We start from the raw sequence: 22,521 nt of genomic DNA on the forward strand, positions 1-22,521 counted from the left end.
CACTTCATTGTATTCTGATTCTGAATATTGCTTTCTGCCTCACTTAAATATTTGCTGAAGACTAAAACACACAAAACAAAAAAATTGCATATTTTTTCTACAAGCACTTCTTCTATATGAGGAACAGAAGCATTACAATTCCGCTTGAAAGCTTCACATGCCTCCGTGACACCTTCCAGGAACACAGATCTGCTTTCCAGTGAACAGAACAAACCCCTCAGAGTGTTTTGTTTCATAGACAACATAAATTTTGCACAATTCCCGCTTCAGCTCCATATGCTAGTTACTATTTCTGTCTTTTAGGAGGTCTTGATTTTGAATGAGGTAGACAAAAGGACTGGAGACCTCACTATTCAATACAAGACCAGTTAACTCTGACAGTACAGCAGAATGACAGCCCCTTGCTGCATCATTGTTTAAAATCCCTACTCTGAGGGGCTTAGACAATGTGCTTTTTCTGGGTTTCAGTGAACCATGAAGTACATTATTCACAAATGTCCAATTTTTAAAAAATGCAATGGAGAGAAGCATGAGCAAATCTTTTTCAATTATTTCCTGCTCTTTACTGGACTAACAGGACGAAGTTATCCATTTTCTCCCATTGCATTTCAGCAGTGTACATGCACGGACCCAGTGTCTCACAAAAACAGTCAACATATCTCTTTCTGGACTCTGTATTTCATCATAAGACAAGCGAGAATGATAAAAACCACAAAAGCAGGGCAAGGTGCAGCTTTCTAAACAAGCCTTTCTACTGAGGTTGGTAATAAAACTCCAAGAAGCAAAGGCCTTATTCTCTAGGGGAGAAACCGCCTGCACACTCTAACTAAATCACAGAAAGACCTGTGAAGGATAAGGCTCTCTGACAAAAGTGTAGCCTCATGTCAAAGAAAGCTACTTCCAGTCAGAAAACACCACTGGACTCCAGGAAAGTGTATCTTGCTGCTGCAGCCCTGGCTTGCTCTTTTGCTATTAATACAACCAACACAATCAAATCCCAGCTGCTGAAGCATATGGAGATGCATATGGAGATTAATCTCTTTTAACTTGATCAGTACCAAATCAGCTTCAAAGTTGAACTTTACTACCTGTAAATGTCTTCAGGAGAAAGAGAAGAAGGTCCTCTACTTCACACTATTATGCTTGTGCCAAGAGATATTTCTCCATTGCTTCAATACAAGCAAATGTGAAAATGTATAGATGTGATCCTGAACTAGAATTGCAGTTTTATTCATTTTTTCCCCTTACAACCTACAGTTCATTAAGCTAATCAATATTGCTATGTTAATTGCAGAAAATGAGAATGTATCTTGTCTCCAGTATATGAACCAGCTTCATCAGAGGAAGGAAATAAAATCTATTCCATATCAGACAGTGTTGTTCTTTATCATTATATGCTATTGACACTCAGAAGTTGAATCATTTTATGGCCTGAAAAATGAGAATGGAGAGCCATGAATTTGTCTCTTACTGGTTATAACCATAGATGCTACTAGTCTTTACATAAATCACTTGAATTTTCATAGCCATGTTCATTAGTATTGCACAGAAGAAAGTTCTACAAGTTAAAGATAAAAAATACATAAAAACAATGTATTCAAATCCATCAGAAATGCATTTGCACTGAAATCTATGCTTTAATATTACAAGAAGGCTTGATAAAAAGGCCTTTACCAGCCTTCCACAGATGACTCGGAATGGTATTTGCTATATCACATCCTCTTATTTTCCAGAGACAAAAGCCTTTGCATTTCTAATCCATTCCAATCTCCCACTCTACTCTAGTGTCACATCTCACCTGCACACTGTGTTAGTGGCAGGGAAAAAGCCCTTCAGTGACTTGTGCACCTTTTATCTTTGCAGTGTTCTTATTGGATTGGTTTTATACCAATCAAAGTAAGGCAGCAACACAAACCAGCCACCCCTCGCCTAAAGAAGGCCATGGCTATGAAACACTCTTTTCCCAGACTCTTCTGGAGGCTTATCCCCTTCACACCACATTCCAAAACCTTGTCTTCTTGTGGTAAATGAGTACAAAATAATAACTGAAGTTGCACTTCTGTGCTTCATTCCTCTTTCATTCACCCTCTCACTGTCTCCGACCACATGTGGATGACTTGAACTATGCCCTCCTCTCTGCATTGACTGGATTAAAAGGGAACAGAGACTACAAAATCTGCAACTAGTATGAAATAAGAGCTCATTAAATGTCTCAGTGTAATAGCTAAGGTCTTTATACTTCTGATTAAGTCCTCTTATTTATCCATATCATATCTGGACTATTATCTGCCAAGTTGCAAATTGCCTGAAAAGTTATTCTGAATCTAATAATGCCAACAGAGTTCTGTTTCCATTTACTCAGTAGCAAGCAGCCATTAGACTTATCCTTTCATAAATAAATAACAGACTCACAATGGGGTGCATTTAAGTTGCAGTTACCATACAAATAAGTTTATTGGGAATTATTATTTTTTTCCTATGATTACAACTAGAATTCAGTTTTCATTTAAAAAGAACACTGCCAATTTCAAATCACTAAAATTGTCAGAATATTGTGCTAGGATTGCTAGCAAAATTTTAGATTATTAAAGATGAAACAATTTAAATCTGAATTTGTCACCTTTTATACTTTTTCCCCCTCTGTTTGCACATGCTTCAGAGCAGGCAATGAAAATTAACTGGTTCAGCTTCAGGGATTCTAAATAGTATCACCTAAATTAAACCCCCATTCTGCCAGCTGATATTCACAGATTGTCAGATAATATTTATCAGGAGGTTTTTTTTTTACTGGGATTATTTGTAGACAGATTTGAAATGTTTTCTTCAGGAAGGCTCACATGACCGTTAGATATAATAAAAGAATTTTTTAAAAGCTTTAAAATAGATAGGTGTGAAATTAAATTTAAATAGGTAGTTTCCACTTGACATTTATTATAAAACAGGATTTTAAAAGAACAAGGTAAGTTAAACATAGTTCAATGCAATATAGCTAGCCTGTACTATGTGAACATTTTTCATTCTCCAGGACATAGCGTCTCCCTGAGCTTTTTTGATCCTTTAACATCAAAAAGCAGTGGTATTTGAAAGCTTGCAATTACGAAGAACTGAATTTCGTTTGCCCATGGACTTCTTCCTTTTTCTTTCACTTAAATAAAGAATGATTTTAAATGCAGATGATAAATGATAACAAGGTTTTTCATCTCTGACCTTTGCATTGCTTTCAGTGACTCAAAAGGCTTAACCTTTACTTGAAAAGCCATGTACTGATCTAATGGGATCTTCAAGGAGAACAGATATAATGTCCTGATATATCTATTTGCACGCTATAACCTTTAGTTCATAACCATATTCCAAGGTCACTTTAAGCACAGCTGTTACCTGCACTTGGGAAACAGTCAAAGGATAGCGAAATAATATCCAAGTGACACCTTCACTGCAGGGCGGAATGGTTAGAGAGCCTTCATACACCCAGTAGTCACGCAGAAGAGGATCTGAAATTAAAAGAAACGTGGAATTTTAAGGACATTAAGGAAGATAATTGTGTCTTTCAATTCTGATAGCCTGTGATAGCGATGAGCTCACTCATATGATGAAGTTAGTATGCGGTAAGCTACAGTGTGAATTTATAACCTGCCAATCACTGTCCACTACTTTCTCATATGAACATACAAGAGTTTGTGGTTGTTACATTACCATAACTTTCCCCTGCAGATGATTATTTTAAAGATGAAACTGCTACTTTAGAGATATGAAAAATAACATGTGCACAACTCCTTAAACTAATAGAGTAAATAAGTAATACGGTGGGAAAGAACTCCTATTAGTATCAAAAGCAAAAAGAGACATCTCATTTTGAAGACAGAGGGGCTGTGGTGACCAAATTTTGACTTCTACACCTAGGATATGTTTCAAGGATTATATTTTTTAATAATGAATCAACAAAAACAGCTAAAGCCAGACTTTTCAGTTCACAAGTCTTGTGTTGTATTTTTTGAGATGGTGTCTCCTAGGTTTGGGAAAGTGAGTTGAATTTCACAGGGGAAAAAAATCAAAGCTTTTTAAGAGTTAGACTATTTTAGTAAGTTTATCAACTTATTAATAGGTTTAAAAATATTAAACAGTTGTCTCTCAAGAAAACCTCTCAAGAAAACAATGGTTTGTCCAAGTTTTAATTCTACATGCATCTTGTTTGATTTTAATTATTTCAATCTTAATTCCTCAAAGACTCCAGTCACATAGTTTCGGAAGGGAGACTACATACAGCTTTCCTTTGCTGCCGTAGGTCATACTCTCAAATTACTCCCTGACATAGATTAAAAGAAGTATGGAAAGAAAACTGCCTGACTAAAAAAGAACAAACCTAGAAAGGAACTAGAGACAAAGGGTGGTTAACTATGGCATGGAGAGCTAGGGGGAAGTTTGTGAACTGCTTGACAGGGACAGAATGGGAGATCAAAACCAAATAAACTTGCCCTGCTGACTTAACCTATTACTGGCATTTCACTACTAACTCAGAGGAATATCAGTACAATTAAACATTGCTAATGAAGCCTGTGATTGTCAGTGAATTGAGTTTGGTTTCTGGGTGTAATTTTCTTTCTCAGCTAGGGAATTACATAGCAAATCCATTGAAAGCAAGTTGCATTATCAAACGCTCAAAAGTTATGAACTGCAAGAATTAATTCAGCCCGTCCTGTGCATACACTGGGACACTGTCTTGTTATATGATCGTGTATGTCTTGGCTTAGAGAACCTTTAATCATTTTTTTGCAAAGATGGAGCACTTCCTTTTGAAAAACACCTAGTGACACTGGATTTCTCAGTACAATATGTGGTCCTTGATCTTCTTTCTCCCATGCTATTCAAATCCTGCTTGTTGAAAGGACTACTTTTTCTCATTTTTTGTATTTCTGACACACTCATTTCTTCAGTGTCTGAGTCCTTCACAAACATTAATGAATTTCTTTCAACATTCCACTGTGGTGAGGAAGGACTGATTAACCCCACACTTTAAAGCTGGGGAACAGGCACAGAGAAGTTAAGGTCAAATGCCTCTATTCCTTTGAGGTGTTCAACGTGAGATGCTTAGACCCTGATTTCTCAGAGTAGTTAACTTTCTATAGCACTTAATGTAGTCAGAGCACTGCTGCCATTGACTTCAGTTGGAGGTGTAAGCATTCAGCACTTCTGCAAATCAGACCCCATGATCTCAAGTCGGGCACCTAGAAAATGAGGAATACATAGTTAGAAAAGACTTATGAAAATTTTAGTTTATGTGACTTGATCAGCATCAAACAGGCAGGGGTCCTGTAAAAAATAGCTTATGATCACATAATTAAAAGATGTTTTATAACATATAGGCATGAAGGGGGACAGGCAGCCTTAATTCCTGCAATTCCTAATTGCTGAGCACTTGACTTTGCAACCTAGACAATATTCTTTTGATATCGTTAATATAGCCTAATGTAGAACAGGACCACTCTGGAAAATTAAAAACCTTGCCACTATGACACAAAATTTAGGTCGGAAAGACTCCTTGCAGAAATATTTGTCTTGCAGAAAAAATTGTCTTGCAGAAATGCCCTTTTTAAAAATTTACTCTTTAACTTTCAGCTATATTAAATTCACCTCCTATTGTCACTACTCCTTGTATGCTATACAACTGTCACTGCATTATGGAGTTGTCTTCTGATGCTGCCAAAAAGTTACTTTGGTAAGTGCGTAGCCCTATGCTTCCTACTTTATGCTTAAGTATAGAAAGGAGTACAAACAGGAGTAAATGCAGCTCTCTACTTCTAGGTGGGATGATAAAGCATCAGGAAAGCTAGCCACGGTATTGCCAGCTGTACATAGACTGCAGTATTACAACCCACTCACACAATGAAGATGTGGATTTATCATTATCTCCAAAAGGACTTAGACCTATCCCTGTCAGCACCACGAGGTGCAAAATGCATTATTAACTTGTAGGACACACTCTCAGGCTTGCAGTTGGGCTATGCCTTATATCAAGATTGTCTATGCCTCTGCAATTAGCTAGTAATTCACACACACAAAAGTAAGCAAAGCAACATACCTGGCAATAAAGAGTTGGGATTAAAACAGGGTATTGTTTTGGACTTTCCCTGAAAAAAATAAAATAAAAAAAAAGAATAGAAATCGATCTCATGTCTACTTTCTTAATAAAATGATGATGGAAAAGTAAAACACACTGCATATTCTTACAACATTCAGCCCTGAATTTCTGCACCAAGCAATCTCATTAATAGCTCCCATTTAATCATCATCGCATTTGCCCTTGCAGCTACACAAATGTAGTTTTTTATTCTATTTTTTATTTTACTTCTAAGGCTATCTCAGCAATTTGTTAACTTTCTGCCTTTAGTACCTGAGCTCCATCCGGGTCTCAGCCTTGAAATTCTCTACATGAAATTCGGGGGTCCCACACAAAATTAGTTAAAAAACAAGGGTCAAAGCAAGCTTTTTCTTGACTGGCATGGAGAACACTTAATAAAGTAAAGCTGGTTCCACATATTTAATGCAAGAAAATTTTATGTATGTCAAAAGTATGTTTGACGCTGATCCTCTGCAAAACAATACTGTAACACACTCACAATGATGAGGCCTCTCATGACCTTCTTGTACTTGGCTGTCCTTCCAGTAACCACTTTCATTACTGGAGTTTACTATATATTATATGACTGAAGAATCTTCAGCTCCTAAAAATAGCTTCTAATTTTTATATACTTCATTATCCACTGAAGTGAATAGCTAACCTCTCCAGACCAATATGAAATCACAGAATGACAGAATCACAGAATCTTCAGGGTTGGAAGCAACCTCAAAAGATCATCCAGTCCAACCCACTGCCAGAGCAGGAACACCTGGAGTAGGTCACATGGGAACTCATCCAGGTGGATTTTGAATGTCTCCAGAAAAGGAGACTCCACAAGTCATCTGGGCATGTCTCATTAATATATCTCAAAATCCTTTAAAATGAAAGTTAAGTAGGATTATTTCTATGTTACAAAGACCATGAAGCAGAGAGAAGGAAGTAACTTGCCCGAGGTCATTTAAGATGGCATCAACATTCTGGAGAGCACTCAGATCTCCTCAATCCTGTCAAGCTTATTACGTGTCGTTCGGGATGAACACGCATAACACATCTGACAAGAAGGCACTGTGTTTTTGCTAATTTCCCACTGCAAGTTAATATGGGCACACAGTTCACCCAGCCTTTTCCTCTAAAAATTAAAGCCAGTTTTTGGAGATATTGATGCTGGCTTTCACTAAACATGTTGCAGTGCCTGCATTCACACTGACTCCATGATAATCACTGAAAAGGTAGTATTGGCAATCAGTTACCGGTACAAGAGATCAAACTTTCTGGCCACCAGAAAAGGAACTACAAGGACTGTATATTATCTGAAAACTGTTAAATGCTTAGGTTCAGATGCAGACCACAAATGATGGCTTTCACACATGGTTTTAGTACAGACACATTTGAAACCCTTCACTTGTCTTCCTATATAGCCCCTTCATTCACTTTCTGGTCACCAAAGGAGGCATTTCTTCAGACAATGCCTTACCTTGTACTGGATGTCCTGGAGAATTTCAGTTACAGACTTTAGGCCTACATGTTCTTTTCCTATCTGGAATACAGCAAGCAAAAACAAGTTTCAGTATTTTGCTACTGAAGCAAAACAGAGGTCAACCAGAACAATAAGTTCTATAGTTGTTTTTGGTCAAGCTACACAACCTGTTTTAACCAAACACACTGCTACGTGGCAAGTCCAAACAATTAAATCACTGTAAAGCCTATAAAGTCAAAAGTAAATGGTGTAAATAACTTTAAAGCAGAGGCAGAAACGCACAAAACAAGAGAAAGAGTCACAGTTAAGTCTGGTAAGTTTTTACTAACCCTATTTTACATTATATGATGTCTGTGGAGTCAAAATCAAGCAGTATTATGGCACACAAATGTCAAGGATACCATTTGTTCTTACCAGTTTTTGTCAGAAAAATACACAGTGAGCAAAAAGAACAAAATGAGCAAGCATGACAGATGCTTTTTGAATTTGTCCCTGCAGAGTTTTAAACCTGGCCCAAGGTATCTCTGAAGCTCAGGGGAGTTTTTTCCTGCCTGTAGAGTACAGAATGACAGGTCCCCTCCCTTACAGCATCTCTGAGATCCTGCTGGTGAAAGCTGGGCTCCTGATAGCCTGCAGCCCTGTCTTTATCAAACACCTTTAAGGCACAGAACATGGGGCTTTCCAAATAGACCCCTCAAGCAAATAGAGATACTTTTTTTCCTATGAACTGGTTTCAGCTGCTTCTGATTTAAATCACTCATTCCAGAATGCTAGCTTCCATCTTCAGAACAACATTGTCAAAATAGGAAGACTCAAAACAACCTTCTACTTGACTTCTTTGTCCATATGTACACATAAAACGTGAGGAATGACAGAGCATGAGTGAGAATGGGAAAGCTAGACCCTGAAAAATTTGTTTGCTTTTTGTTTCTCTTGGAATAGCATGGCACATTAGTCACTGGAAAGAAATACTTGGATGTCAACAGAAGTTATACTTTGTTATTTCTAGGCATTTAAGAGACTTTTCCTTCGTTTCAAAGTGGGATATCAATTTGAAACCTTTGAAGTGCATAAAAAAACATTGAAATCACTTCAGAGATGCTGTTTCAAAATTAGTAATCACCGGGGGCTGTCACTTAAATCAGTGAAAATAGTTTCACTGACATTAAAATGATGTATTTGAGAACTGTGGTGCAAAACTAATATATATCCATGCCTTTAACTATAAAACAATGGTCACTAAATTTCCTCTCCCCACTCCTTTAACAAACAGCATCAATATTATTATTCTTTGGTCGATTGTAATTATATCTTATTGTATTATATCTTAATTATATCTTATTGTATTATATCTTATTGTAATTATATATTAGCCTTTCTTAGCTAATGAAAAAGCCCTTTGGAATGCTTAAGAACTCTGATGAAGGTGAGAGTGAAGAAATGGAAAATGTATCACTGAAGTTTCAGATTTATTTAGGAACTTATATATAACTTTATAAGTAACATGAAGGTTACTTCTGATGGAATTAGAAGGTGACTTATATAAGCAATTTTCAAACAGCCCTCTAGGATACAAAACTGAAGACTTTCTAACTTCCATTTTTAGCAGTTCTATCTGAATGTTGGAGCTGTAACCAATGTACCTTTAAATTCAAACAGAAGTAAAACTCAAAGGCACTCATAAACTCGTTATGATATGTGACAAATTAATAATATCAGTGTGAAAGAAAATCCATTTGATCTAAGCACGAACTCTAAACTTCTTCCTCAAATCCATTTAAATAAAACAGTTTGCCACTTCTCATGAGGAGGATGAGAAGCTGGTGTCTGAGGACTAAAAGTGAAAATCTTTACAGGATGCAGCCCTTGAAAAACCTTCAACAGCAATTAGGTTATGGAGCTAACTTCCTAGCTTGCATTACACCTTCTTCCCACAAAGTTTTAAGCCTCCTCACTGCAGGCTTTTATGAGGTTCTATGGCAAGACTCGTTACTCTTTCAGACTGGCATATGAAGAAGTAATACCACTCAACCTCACATTTGTCCTGTGTGAAGAAAAATATTTGTCCCTGTGTTCAGAAAAGCACAATCCTACTACCAGTTTTTGCCCGTGCCAATGGGTCAGTAGGCTTTTTTTTTCCCTCTTTCCTCCTCTCCTCTATGTATTTCCTTAGTCCTCAAACAGCAGGCCTCAGAGGAATGGAGACTGGATGTCTGCTTATACTCAGGAGTCACAGAAAGATGGTTAACAATGTATTATCCCTTCCAACATCCTGTTAAGCCAAGAATTTATCACATACACAGAAGACACAACTGAGCAGTATCATTTGGATAGAATGATAAGCAGTCACACATTGTTTCATTTTATTAAATCATTAAAAATGAAAGAAAATGGAAAGGAACTCATTCTCCTCTGACAAATGATAGTACATAGTAACAAGTGCCACACAGGAAACTTACCTGCACAAACAATGCAATAATAGCTATGCCATGCTTCTTCCCTACTGCCTCATCAATGCTGCTGTACAGTGTGGAGTTCCAGTGCATTAGATGAAGCTAAAACAAAGCAGTACAAACAGACCAACAGAGAAACATGTTTCATAATTAAAAACCACCAGCAGTTAACATTAATTAACAAAGCCTCAGCATGTGTGTGTGTGTGTGTGTGAATGTACGTATGTGCATGCCTATGGCTGTGCATGTATATCTAAGTGGATCCCTACCATAAACACCAGAAAACCCAAGAATAAAAATGGTCAGCTGCAGGGAATGCAGTTTATAGCAAGTTACCAAATACCTACAAAAAAAGGATCAATAACTATGATAATGATGTTAATAATGACTTATGAACTCCCTCACTTTGAACACTGAAATAATGTCACCTAAGGAATAATAATGTCACCCACCAGTGTTGCCTCTCAAACAGTCAGCTCTGTTCCAAGGCGGGAGTATGATTATGGACATAGGCTGTCGAAACACATATTTGACAAGCTGACTGTACTATCTTAATGTCAATTGTCTCACATGTCACCTCCCAAGATGAGTCACACAAATGTCAGTAGTAAGACCAGGAAAAGTTATTTTAGGAAAGGTTAAACACAGAGAAAGTCAAGTGGAGAAACCTGGCTGGAGGAGCATCTTAGAGACAGCAGTGAAAGGAATGCTAAAGAGTAAAACATGAGCTCTCAGCTGCCTTTCTCTGCAAGGCAGCAGGGCCTGCAGGAGTTAATGCATGAATAAATGTCAGGCAGCAGACACCAGATGATAAAAACAAAGTCTGCTCTGGTGAGATGTCACAGCATGACTTGAGAAATGGTGTTTGAGAAAAGTGCTGGAAGACAGACCAGTAAGGGGTTCAAATGGGAGAAAGAAAAAGGAGGAAGGAAGGAAGGAAGGAAGGAAGGAAGGAAGGAAGGAAGGAAGGAAGGAAGGAAGGAAGGAAGGAAGGAAGGGCAAAATCTACTGAGAATATGGATTTCAAATATGACTTTTTCTAGCACCATTGCTGAAATATAGTCTCTGTGGCTGGGCCTGATAACATTGCAGAGCTTCAACATCCTAAGCAGAGCAGCTTTGAAGTTTATCTGCCAACAACTTTTGCACATTCCACAGATATACCAGATAAAAAAATACAAACTCTTAAATTTAATTCCCATTGTAAAATCACGATCAATGTTTTGTTGTCATGTGTCTCAGAAGTTAAAATATCACCCTGTTATCTAACACTGTTTCTACCTTCAGCAAAATTTCATTTTGTATTTTATTTCTACACAGCAACACCCTCTGCAAAATGTTTGTTGCCTCTTAAACAACAGGAGTTCACTCAGACATTTCAGCATATCAGACCAGTTCCTCAAGCAATCACTCTCCCCTTACTTAATCCTCAATGAGAATCTTGGGCATTCTTCTTGATGGCTGTCATTTGAAAAGTCAATACAAAACTTTAAATTAACATGTTGTAAATTGAATTAGATTCTGAATTATCATACAAATAATTCTATTCATGCTGATCAAAGCCATTTGCTGTGCTAAAAACATAAAACATTTTTCTTAAAAATTCTAATAATTCACTTGCACATGAGAACACTAACACAAATGTACTTGCCCGTGGCTACAGAACTCCTAGACATATACACGCTCCCTGTTAGAACTCAGCTATCTGTCGCCCATGGATTTACATATTATCTACAAAAAAGCCTTTTTAAACATTTGATTCACCTTTAGTTTGCAGAGGAACAAAACCAATGGATCAAATAATGAGATTTCAGTCTCCAGCACTCACGTTAGCACACACAGAATTGGCACCACGCAAGAAGATTAAGTGAAAGCAGTGCTCTTTCCCAGAGACGAGCCTGGCATTTACATCAGCTATCCGCCAGAGGGGGCTCAGGGAGTCCCACGAGCCTCGCCAAAACCGTGACGATAAGAAGGAAACAAGGAAGTCAACCGGTTGGAGTGGGGATGGCAATGTCCTTGGTGCGGCGGGACCTGCGCTGCGTGGCACTGGGACTCGGCTGGCTAGCAAAGTCAATGTCATTTGTCCTCTGGTGGCGGCAACAACAGCGCTGAGGGTGATCGTCAAATGTAAAGACACCATGACTTTGACTGTGTCAACAGGCAGGTCTTTGCTAAAGCTGCCGTGGCGTTCAGCATCTTACACTGCTCTGAGGGGAAGTCTAATCTGACGCTTATCTGCGTTCTGGGGGGAGGGGTGGTTCTGAAGATCTGGAAGGAAAATGATGAGCCCCAGCAAAAGGGAAATGAGCAGGCGCTTCAGAACGTACTAGCAATGACCCCAGCTTATTCAGAAACAAACTGCTGCCCTGTCTTAGGCAGCAGGCTTGTCAGGGCAGAGACTTTCCTACAGTAAGGCTATAGATGAAGTAGAAAAATGACACCAAAACCTCTGCGTAATACTATAAAACATTAAGACGTCTGGAATTAAGTTTGTGCAGTGGCATAAGCAGCCTGACAGGAAGAGATGCTGACAAATACACTTAGCAGCTGCGTGAACAGACCACAGTGCAAAAACCCTGCAGCTGGAACTGCTTCCCAAGGAACATACCTACTGGCCAGCATCTCTTCCCATATCTCCAGGGAACATGGGGAAAGCAAGTTAATTTTTAGCTACACATTTTAAGAGTATCATTAGGTCTCTGCATCCCCTCCAGGTTTCCTTCCTTTCCACCAGCTCAATAGAGGTCAGGATGGTCTCCTAAAAAAAATCCGTAACTCAAAGACAAAAAAGGCTACTTCAGGCTAATGCAGACACGCCTAGCCTAAGTTCATGTTTAGTAATCAACATTACTAAACATAGTGAAACAGGCAGCAAGCATTCTGGTCCAAAGGTCTCTGAGGTTCTGCTCAAGGATGCTTAAAATACATAGTAGACTCCTTGGAATGAGAACCATCATTCTGTACTGGGTCAATAAAGCCAAAGATAGAACAGACTTCTGATCTGGGTTTAAGTTGCTCCTATATTACTTCCTTAGAGGTGGCTACAATTACAGTGGGTTAGTAGTCTATTTTGTACACAGCAGGCTGTAAACTTGCTGTCATAAACACTGTTATAGCAAATAGTGTCAGCAAGTTCATACATGGATTAGACAAATTATGGACAAGTGCAAAAACAGACTAAAGAGAAAAGGTGGAGATGCTGCCTCTAGCACTTCTACTCATAGAATCAGAATCATTTCAGCTGGAAGAGACCTTTAAGATCATCGAGTCCAGCCTTTGTCCCAGCCCTATCAACCACTAGACCATTTCCGTAAGTGCAACATCCAACCATCTCTTAAATACCTCCAGGAACAGTGACACCACCACCTCCCTGGGCAGCCCGTTCCAATGCTTGATAGCGCTTTCAGTAAAGAAATTCATCCTCATATCCAGCCTGAATCTCCTCTGGCACAACTTGAGGCCATTTCCTCTTGTTCTATTGTTTGTTAATAGTCCTATTACAGTAGATAAGTGCGGAGTACAACAAAAAAGTCGTCAGGCTCATGTGCTCTCCATATTCAGCATTTGTTACTGACACTGCAAAAGGTAGCACACGGGACGGACCACTGGCCTGGCCCCTTTATTATGTTCTCGTATTCTGAACGAAGGTGATATTCAGAATAGCTAGTCACAAAAATGGTTCTGTCATTAGGGATTTACAAACTGAAATTAGACAGACAACCTAATGGAAAACAGTAATTAATATCATAATATTTCCTAAAAACAGACCGACAGGCCTCATATCTTCTGCTTTAACTCTGATAAGCCTTGGCATGGACACTGAAATGAATAAACAGATGTCAACATACACTTAAATGGAAGTCAAATCAAATAAACTCTTCTACAGAGCAGGAAAAACGTAGCTCAGATGGAAGCTGGGTAAGTACACAAAATAGTGATTCATAAAGAGAAACACCAGCAAAGAAGTAGTAAGGCCTGAGTGTTTGTAGTAAAGTGTTGATTTCAAATTGTGGTTTATGCTGCATATTTGTGTGGTTCTCTGCAGCTGATCTGCCCTTCCTTTGTTTTTTTGGTTTTTTTTTTTAGTATTTGTAATATCATACCGGCTGAAAACATCAGATAACAAGTTTAACAAAAAAAGATGGCAAAAAGTCTACAAACATTACAAAATGTGAACTCTAGAGAGCACAGTCCCCAAACAATATGGTCTGTAACTGTTTTTAATATTTATGTGAATCAGATGTGCACAGAGGAAAGATTTTGCAAATCTTGAAACTGTCAATATAATGTAACGTTCAGGCACAATGACAGCTTCATACCCATGCATCTGTACCTTACAACAGTCAGAAAGGCTTATTAGATTAACACTCTGTATTTTGGCAACCTTCAGGTTTACATTGATTTGAGACAGCAACATTAAAAGTGCACGCTCACAAGGGGTGCCAGTCTCCAATATGAACATATTCATGTGGGTTTTTTAAACAATCAGCTGCAGTGTATTGGCAGCTTACCATTGTGTGATTTTCATTTGGAGTATAAACAAGCTGCACATGTCAGCATGGCAGAAGAGGCTCTGCTCAGCTTGTTAGCTAATGTTTTGATATTCAATAATTATGACAGTTCTATACAACCAAAATGAGACAGCTATGCTGTTACTGATTATTGGTGGCAAACTTGGCATGCCACACAGTATATTTTCCCCAAATAATTAGAAAGCTGTGAGAAACTCCTCAGCACTCAAAAAATGCATTTTTCTCTTGGATAAAAAAAAAAATAATTTGGAGCACTTTAACATCCCAGCTGTAAGAACCATAGCAGTGGCTCCCTTAAAATCAGATAAAATGAAAACTTCAGAAGGCAAATGATAATGAAGTCCTGATAAAGTTGACTTGTTCTGTGAGGCAACTGGAAGGTCTCTCCTTCATAGGAAAGATTAAGAAATTATTCCAGGTAGCAGAGTAAACCCAGCAGAAGGATTATTCTATATGGAACAAATTCTGAGAATCTTCTTAATTTTCATACAGTCCCCACTAAAGTAAAAATCTACCGGTCTCAGTCCTAATGTCCTTGCTCTGGAAAAACCGATACTGACATTAACATGGGGGCCTATCTCAAATCCAGACTTTCTCAAAACTGAGTAAGGATCTGAAATTCTATCTTTAAAATCATTAAATAAATGAAAACCCTACACTTAAATCTATTCTTTGCTCTACCACAGAAACATCTTTTTATCTTTTAAAACGCTTGACATGCCAGATTTTTATACAGAATGAGCCAGTTTCTCTCAATAAAAAAAAAAAAAAATACAGATAATTTTTTCCTCTGTTTGGGGCACTGTCTGCTCTGTGGAAATCTGCAGGGTCCTGAGCTCATTGAGAAAAAACCCTACTTTTTAAGTTCTGTTGCTGACCTTACTTTATTCCCAGCTCACACATAAAAACATATAATGGCAAGACAATTTACACTGGAAGTAGCCTCTGAAGTTAATTTATCTCCTGCCTCCCTTCACAGCAGCACCAACTTCAAAGTCAGCTATTAATTCAAAGTCAGATCAAGTTGCTCAGGGCCTTGTTTGACGAAATTTTGCCTATCTCCGATGATGGAGATCACGCAACCTTTCTGAGTAACCTGTTCTGGGCTTGACTTCCTCCACAGTGAAGAGTTTTTTCTCATATCTAATTGCGATCTCTCTTCTGGCAACCTGTCTTCCTTTTTGCGCTTTCTTACTCTCCAGGAGTGTCTGCTCAGGAACTCAAGTATGAATCGCCCATTATTGCCAGAGTCAACACCTAGAGTGATTCCTGAGGGATACCTCTTTCTCAGACCCTCTTAGTCATCCATCTATACAAATGACCACGTTTCACTTAGGTTTACCCAACTTTTGTGATGTAAGGAATGTTGCTGCTAGCTCTGTCCCTTACTACAAGATGCTAGTGTGCAACTGTTACCCGAGTGTCAGATTAAACATGAGACAAGCTCATTCCTTATAGGAAAATACCTCTGAAATAAATCACAGTTAACCTTTTGTTATGATATATCTGATTAACAGTAAGGGGAGAAGAAGGACTCTGCTCCAATGTTTCTGCACCCTTAGATGATCATAGTATTACGTATTTGCTATAAACCTGCACAATTGGGACTGGCTTGCTATCAGAAAAAGAAGTTCGTAGCCTAGAACTGCTTTCTTTATGAATCCTTACTGCTTAACTACTGAAAGCCTCATTTGTTATTGGGATTCCTGTAAAGCACTGTTTGATGTGTGATATTTCCACTGGAACAAAGCACAAAGCCCACACCCCACTGGAGTCAAGGGTAAACATGCCATCAGCAAAACTCCCTGACACCAGAACCAGACCCTCCTGGAGACTTACGTCTGATAAAGCCACGGGCAGCCAAGGCAGCAGGAGGCAACGTGAGATACTGACCAGCCTGGCTATAGGTCCTGCCTCAATCTAATCGACAACCACAGCTCTCACTGCAAAAGGTTATGATATGGGGGATCCTTCTGTTCTACAGGCTTCTGATTGTGTCCAGCAGAAGACCATCATTTTTAAATAATTCCTCTTCAGATCTGCATGTTAAAACTATTAGGACATCAGAGTGTGATATTACTGTCACTAGACTTGCTTGAATCTATGCTGCTGTTGCAATGGCCAAAAGTTGTACTTTTTCCATACTTTATACTCTTTGCTAAGGAGCTAATTATTACAAAAGCTTCTTTCTTCAATGCATGCTGCAATCTTGTGAAAGCTTTGTTTCTTAGTCAGAATTAGGTTATACAACTATTTCTTGTTAGCTGTGCAACTAGCAATTACAAGCTCCAGAAAATTCTGCTTAGTCTAATAATATTACAGGACAAGAAGGCATCTAAGGATGAGAGATATGCTACTGCTCTTGTACCTTCCCAACTCTTGTTTCAAGTCATAATACAGGTTGTATCTCAAAAGACTAATAGTGAGGTGAATACTGCATTATCACATCTTAACCAGAACTGCATCTAAACATGTTATTCTTGAATTTAGAACATGTTGCTTTTTGTCATATTTCTGTCACTGCTGAGAGAGTGGAGCTGAAATAGTTTTGATCCCACATAAACACTACCTCAGGAATGAATCTACATGTCTAAGGTAAATGAAAAAAAGCTTTAGAGCTGCTCTGCTAAAGGCTGCAGAGCTAAGAACTGTTCTGGACTTACACAAGTTTGTTAAGAGGCCAGTATACTCCAGTTTCATTCACAGCATGCCATAAAAGCTGAGGAGGGAACAGTACAAACGCGACACTCTGGCTACCTAACTAGGGTCAGCATCAAGTCTTTTTCCTGGTTGCAGAGGGATAAAATGAAGCTGAGGATTTTGGCTAGTAAAAATGGAAGGCAACACAGTCTAGTTGTACAATAATGATGTGAAATTTCAACCACACAAATATTCTATAGACAGCACCACAGGAGGACAAAATGTGGAAAAACTGTGTCTTGCTGTTACACAGGTGCTCAAGAATTTATGAGTTGATACTTGACTTGGCACTAAATTGTTTCAGGAAGCAATTGACTAAGCTGTTGGCAGCAACCATAATATACAGTAATTAAGTTCCAAATCCTCACAAGGGGACCCAACCAAGGGTATGACCAGTGCACAGAACTTCAAGAAAGGTAATTAAAAAAATAGAAAGTTAGTTATTAATAGCCTGAAGGAGAGGTTTAGGAAATTAAAGTTAATGGAGTTGATACAGAGGAAGTTTGAAAATATCTTAGAAGAAGCAGGAGTACATGTATATACGCTATGCTGTTAAAAAAAAAGAAACAAAAAACCATGAAGTAGCAAAATATGCATGGTTAAACATTACAGTTCAGTCAAGCTAAATATGCTTCCCTTGAAAATCCAAATGTAAATAAAAGAAAATGACTAGATTACGAACTCTGGGCAAAACCAAGAAGAAGAGGATGAGGAAGTAGCCACGGGAGTGAGGTTATTAAGCACTGTACTGTTTATGCTTGGAGATTTGAATTTTTCAATGCTTCTATTCTGGTTAGGTGCCAAGATGCCACTGAATTTCAGCTAAATTAAATCTTCTTCAATATTTCATACATAGATCCTTGCCATTAAAAAATGAGTTAAAGGGACCCCTGTGCCTATCTTTGAAAGCAACTTTAATTTCAGCAGTACCAGAGACAAATGGAAAGCAGCACCAAGAAACACAGATGACAACATTGTTAGGAACAAAACCCTCCAGATTAATATAATGTGGTAGAAGGGCTAGCACAGCATCTGCTGAACTTCTGCTTCTTACAATTTATTGAAAGTGTTCAAGATCTAGCAGGTCTAGTCTGAGGGTTAACTATCAGGCTCCAACTATGTACAGACCAAGATGACATTCCCTAAACAAAGAAGTCTGTAATCTAAAATCAGAGAAATTAGCTGCAAACAAATCAAGTTGAATCAGAGTACAAAGTGTCCTGGATACACTGTTTAAACAACTTTGCAGTCACAGTGTGAGATACTGCATGTCTCAGATCAAAAGCTAAATTCACAGCTAAAACATGCAGAACCAATGCTTGACTGGGACATTAGGGTAGTTAAAAACCCTTGCTGACTGGTGCACTCCTCTACACAAACATTTTAGAAAGAGGGTAGAAATGTAACGTGGCTATAAATAACATTATTTTAGTTGGATCACATAAGGAAATGTTGCAAAGGTATCTTCCAAAATCTATTCTCTTTCCAAAAACCCAATGAAGCAACAGCAAAAGTGGTCTAGGCAACTGTGCAGCATATCTTCAGGTGTGCCATTGAAAAGTTAAGGAATGTTGGCACTAATTTCCAGCCTCTCAGAAAGCTCTCTTGCAGTTGCTGTGGCAAATCACTTGTACTAAAGAAGTATTTAATATGGTAAACCATATTGAAAAAGAATAATATAAACATTGCAATCAGGAATCTATTCCCTTTCAACAGTCTAATCACATGCAGTAGCTTCTTTTCATGCAAGACAAAAAACTACAGGTCCCTTGAAAAAATGAAATTGATAGGTAGCCTTCTCTGGCAGGGGAATTGGACTAGATGATCATTCAAAGTCCCTTCCAGCCCTTAAGATTCTGTGATTCTGTGATACCGTGACAGCAGGAAGTATTAACATTTATGGAAAGACTCAAAAATAGCTACAAACAGTAAGTCAAAGACAAAAGTAATTGTAACCATAAAAAAATCCAACTGAGTGCTCTTCTTTCTGTTCTTCTGTTCAAGAAGACAAAAAGGAAAAAAAAAATTAAAAAGAAAGAAAATTAGTTTAAACTTGATTTGAAAAAAAAAGTAGTCAAATCTGTGTCCTCCTTCCAACCAGTAATGGCCTGACTCTTTAGAGAAGCTTCATTCCCACTGTATGCAATATTAGGAAACAGGAAGGGGACACCAGCAGGATGACATCAAGCCAAACACCACAGCAATTCTCTCAGTGGTCACAGGGAGTCAAGACATAGGCATAAACTATCTTCATGGTTAATGCAACCAAAACATCAACATCTTTACCTATCTCAAGTTTCTGCCAAGGATGGCAATCTGCAGGAAGCTTTGCAAACTCCTCATAGACCTCTTTTCCTCAGGCCTTGAACAGAAAATCAAAATATCTCCTTAACTGCCCACAGAAGCTGCTAGTATGCAACATTAGCTTGCCTGTTTCTTAGGAAATTCATTGGCAAAACCAAAGGGTATAGAGGAAACTGAGGACTCTGGAATTTGTAATTTGTATGTATTTACTTTTTCTTCCCATTTGGAAGGACAAGTACTGCTTATTTCTACTGGCATGCACAGGAGATGAAAACAAAACAGGAATTAATCAAAAAATACCATCTTTACAATTGTAATAAGTGTATATGGCTAAGCACATGAATGAAAAAGGCAAATATCCTTGTTTCTAGTTTGCTGACCTTGAGTATCTACCTAATCACTATGAATTAAAACCTATACAGTTATTACTGTCAGATTCGTAGGCTCTTCATTGTGCCAGGCTTCTGCTCAGTGTGTAAAGAAAAGACTACCACAGAGCAGGTTATTGTTCTCTGATATCACGTCTGGCCCCCGCAAACATGTAAGCTGAGGTGCCCTGGGTCTGCCCTTACCCATGCTAAGAGGAGCAAATAATACATCAAGTCTTTATTCTTCCTTCCCTTGAACTACGAAGGCTAGGAATGAAAAAGCAGTGATTTTGGTACAGGACTCTCCAGTTTGCTTTTGCTCTGGATTCTTGCCAACCTGAGTGGGTATATGTGTATGTCTGAATGTACTTTTACAGCTCCACAGTTAGAATGAGAAAAGCTTAAAAAAAGGACTGGCTGAATAGCTGATGATATTACAGATTAGCAATGCCATCAAGAAGACAGAAAACACAAAGTGCTACAGGTTAAGTATTTCACTCTGGGAGTGTTATTTATATGACTACGCATTTAATACAAGCATGTCCAATTCCACAAAGTGTTGGCTGCAATCTGTTGCCTTGGATTTAAAACTGAACTGCTTCTATGTAGAAGGATTTAAATCACTGATTTAATTTTCAACAATAGATTCCCTAATGAAGGCTAAATAAAAAGGACTCCTTCCCTACTGACTTACTAAGTTTTACTAAGAACTGATTTGAATCCCACAGGTCTCTGTGTTTGAAAGCTAAGTTTCTCTAGAGATATGAGAATCAGCAGCTGCACATTATCTCCTTCAGCCATAATCTTGACTGTCCTCCAGTAAGCAGTTCCTCTTCCATACTACACTCCTCCAGGAAACTCAGGGTTTCTTCTGTGATGTTGGCTAAGTTTCCATTGAAATAATAACTTTGTCACACATTTGCAAGTTTTCTCTTGAAGTACAAGTTTGCAAATAGCATAGTGCTGTTACAATTTTCTCCTCTCCCACAGCTCCATACACTCTCCAAATTTTGTTAAACTTTAACTGTTCCACAGTTCAGTTCATTATGTGGCTTAATGCTGGCACAACGAGAAGGCAGGAATGACCACTGAATCTCATTAGTGACAGTCTAGTTTCTGGACATCAGAAAGCCCTGTGGTTAAATTGTTGAACTGGCATCTGCAACCTAAGTTAAGTTTTTCAGTACTACAGTGTCTGAAAGTCTTATTAGAATTCAAGCATCTAGGAATCATGAGTCAGTCCTCTTTCAGTTCTGAAAGAGGACTCACGTGTGTCCACAGCCAAACAATTTAATCCCTTTGAACTTGTTTTCTACCAGTTTATTGGCAATAGCAGAACTTGTCTCCCTTGCACTATTGCTTTAAGGATTACCTTATTTGTGCTTATAAAGCACTTAGGCGTGACAGCAAATTCTTGTGGATGCCTTCAAACGTTTTCTGCTCTTAGATCATTTTGTTCCTTTACCTCTTAAGAATCATGTGTGCACCATTATCACAAATAACACAAAATCTTGGGTTTAGAATCAGAAAGCTTTTATCTCTCTCTTAGAGTATTCACTCACGCACTGGGGCCAGCCTAGGGACTGGTCTTCACTCAAGCACCCAGCATGGAAAATGACAAAATAAGGAATGTCCTTTCCCAGCTTCTTCCACAAGTGACAGCTTTTAGACAGAAAAATAGCTAGGTCTCATAGTTTAGCAAGGACCTGCTTTTGCTTGGTAACAGAGGGAGGGGGCTGCAGTGCAGACCCTGTAAAGAGTTCTCGGACTTTCCCCCAGCTCTTGGGTTCAGACCCACCTCCAGCCCAGCTGGCCCAATCTGGTATCTCTGCCATCACTATTTAAGGACGGGAATTTGAAGTGCTTGGGCAGATGTGGAGGACTGGTACAAGATAGAGGCAACCACGCAGACCCCACCGTCAGAGAAGGAGGAAGCAAGAAGGAGTGTCAGGCTGGAGAACCCTCTGCAAGAAGGCAGGCTGTGCCCCTACAACCCATGGAGTGCAATGGCAGAACTGATAGCCACCAGCAGCTCCATGTGAGTGCGCCCAGACAGGTGAGAGACTGTGTGAGGAGGCGGCCATGGCACAGGCCGTGCTGGAGAGCCTGCAGGCTGCAGAGCAGACTCACGCAAGAGGCAGAGAGGAGCTGCAGCCTTTGGGATGAACGGACATCAGAGTGGCCTGTGCAGAGCTGCTGGAAATGTGATGTACCCTGTAGAGGAGCAGAGTGAAGCAGCAAGGAGCCCACCTGCCCTGAGGAGAGGCAAACAGCAGAAACCATTGAGAGCAGACTGATTGGAACCCCCATTCCCTGCCCCCCTGAGCCATTCAGCAGAGGAGGAGATGAATATACCAGATTCAGGGCTCTGAGCCCACAGGAAGAAGGGAGGAGTGGGGAGAAGGTGGTCTGAAAGGGCTGGCTGTGCTCTTCATCATTGTACCACTCTGTGCTGTTTTGTGTTTGTTATGTTTTGGGGTTTTATGGCTATGGTTTGGCTGGTGGTGGATTAAATTATTTTCTGTTTTCTTCCCACAGCTGAGTAGGCTGGTCTGCTTTGTCCGGGGCC

General features: G+C 39.0%; 1 protein-coding gene across 1 annotated transcript in view; it reads right to left on the bottom strand.

Annotated features, from left to right (window-relative positions):
* CA8 (carbonic anhydrase 8) overlaps positions 1-22,521 on the bottom strand; it is a 48,421-nt gene that overhangs the window by 12,146 nt on the left and 13,754 nt on the right. Inside the window, exons 4-7 of the mRNA XM_061995646.1 lie at positions 10,052-10,147; positions 7,590-7,652; positions 6,077-6,125; positions 3,379-3,491 (exon numbers count right to left, since the gene is read on the bottom strand). Coding sequence (XP_061851630.1) covers positions 3,379-3,491; positions 6,077-6,125; positions 7,590-7,652; positions 10,052-10,147 — 321 coding nt within the window. The remainder of the gene's footprint in view (positions 1-3,378; positions 3,492-6,076; positions 6,126-7,589; positions 7,653-10,051; positions 10,148-22,521) is intronic.

This window comes from Colius striatus, chromosome 4, assembly GCF_028858725.1.
Source record: "Colius striatus isolate bColStr4 chromosome 4, bColStr4.1.hap1, whole genome shotgun sequence".
NCBI classification, from domain to species: Eukaryota; Metazoa; Chordata; class Aves; order Coliiformes; family Coliidae; genus Colius; species Colius striatus.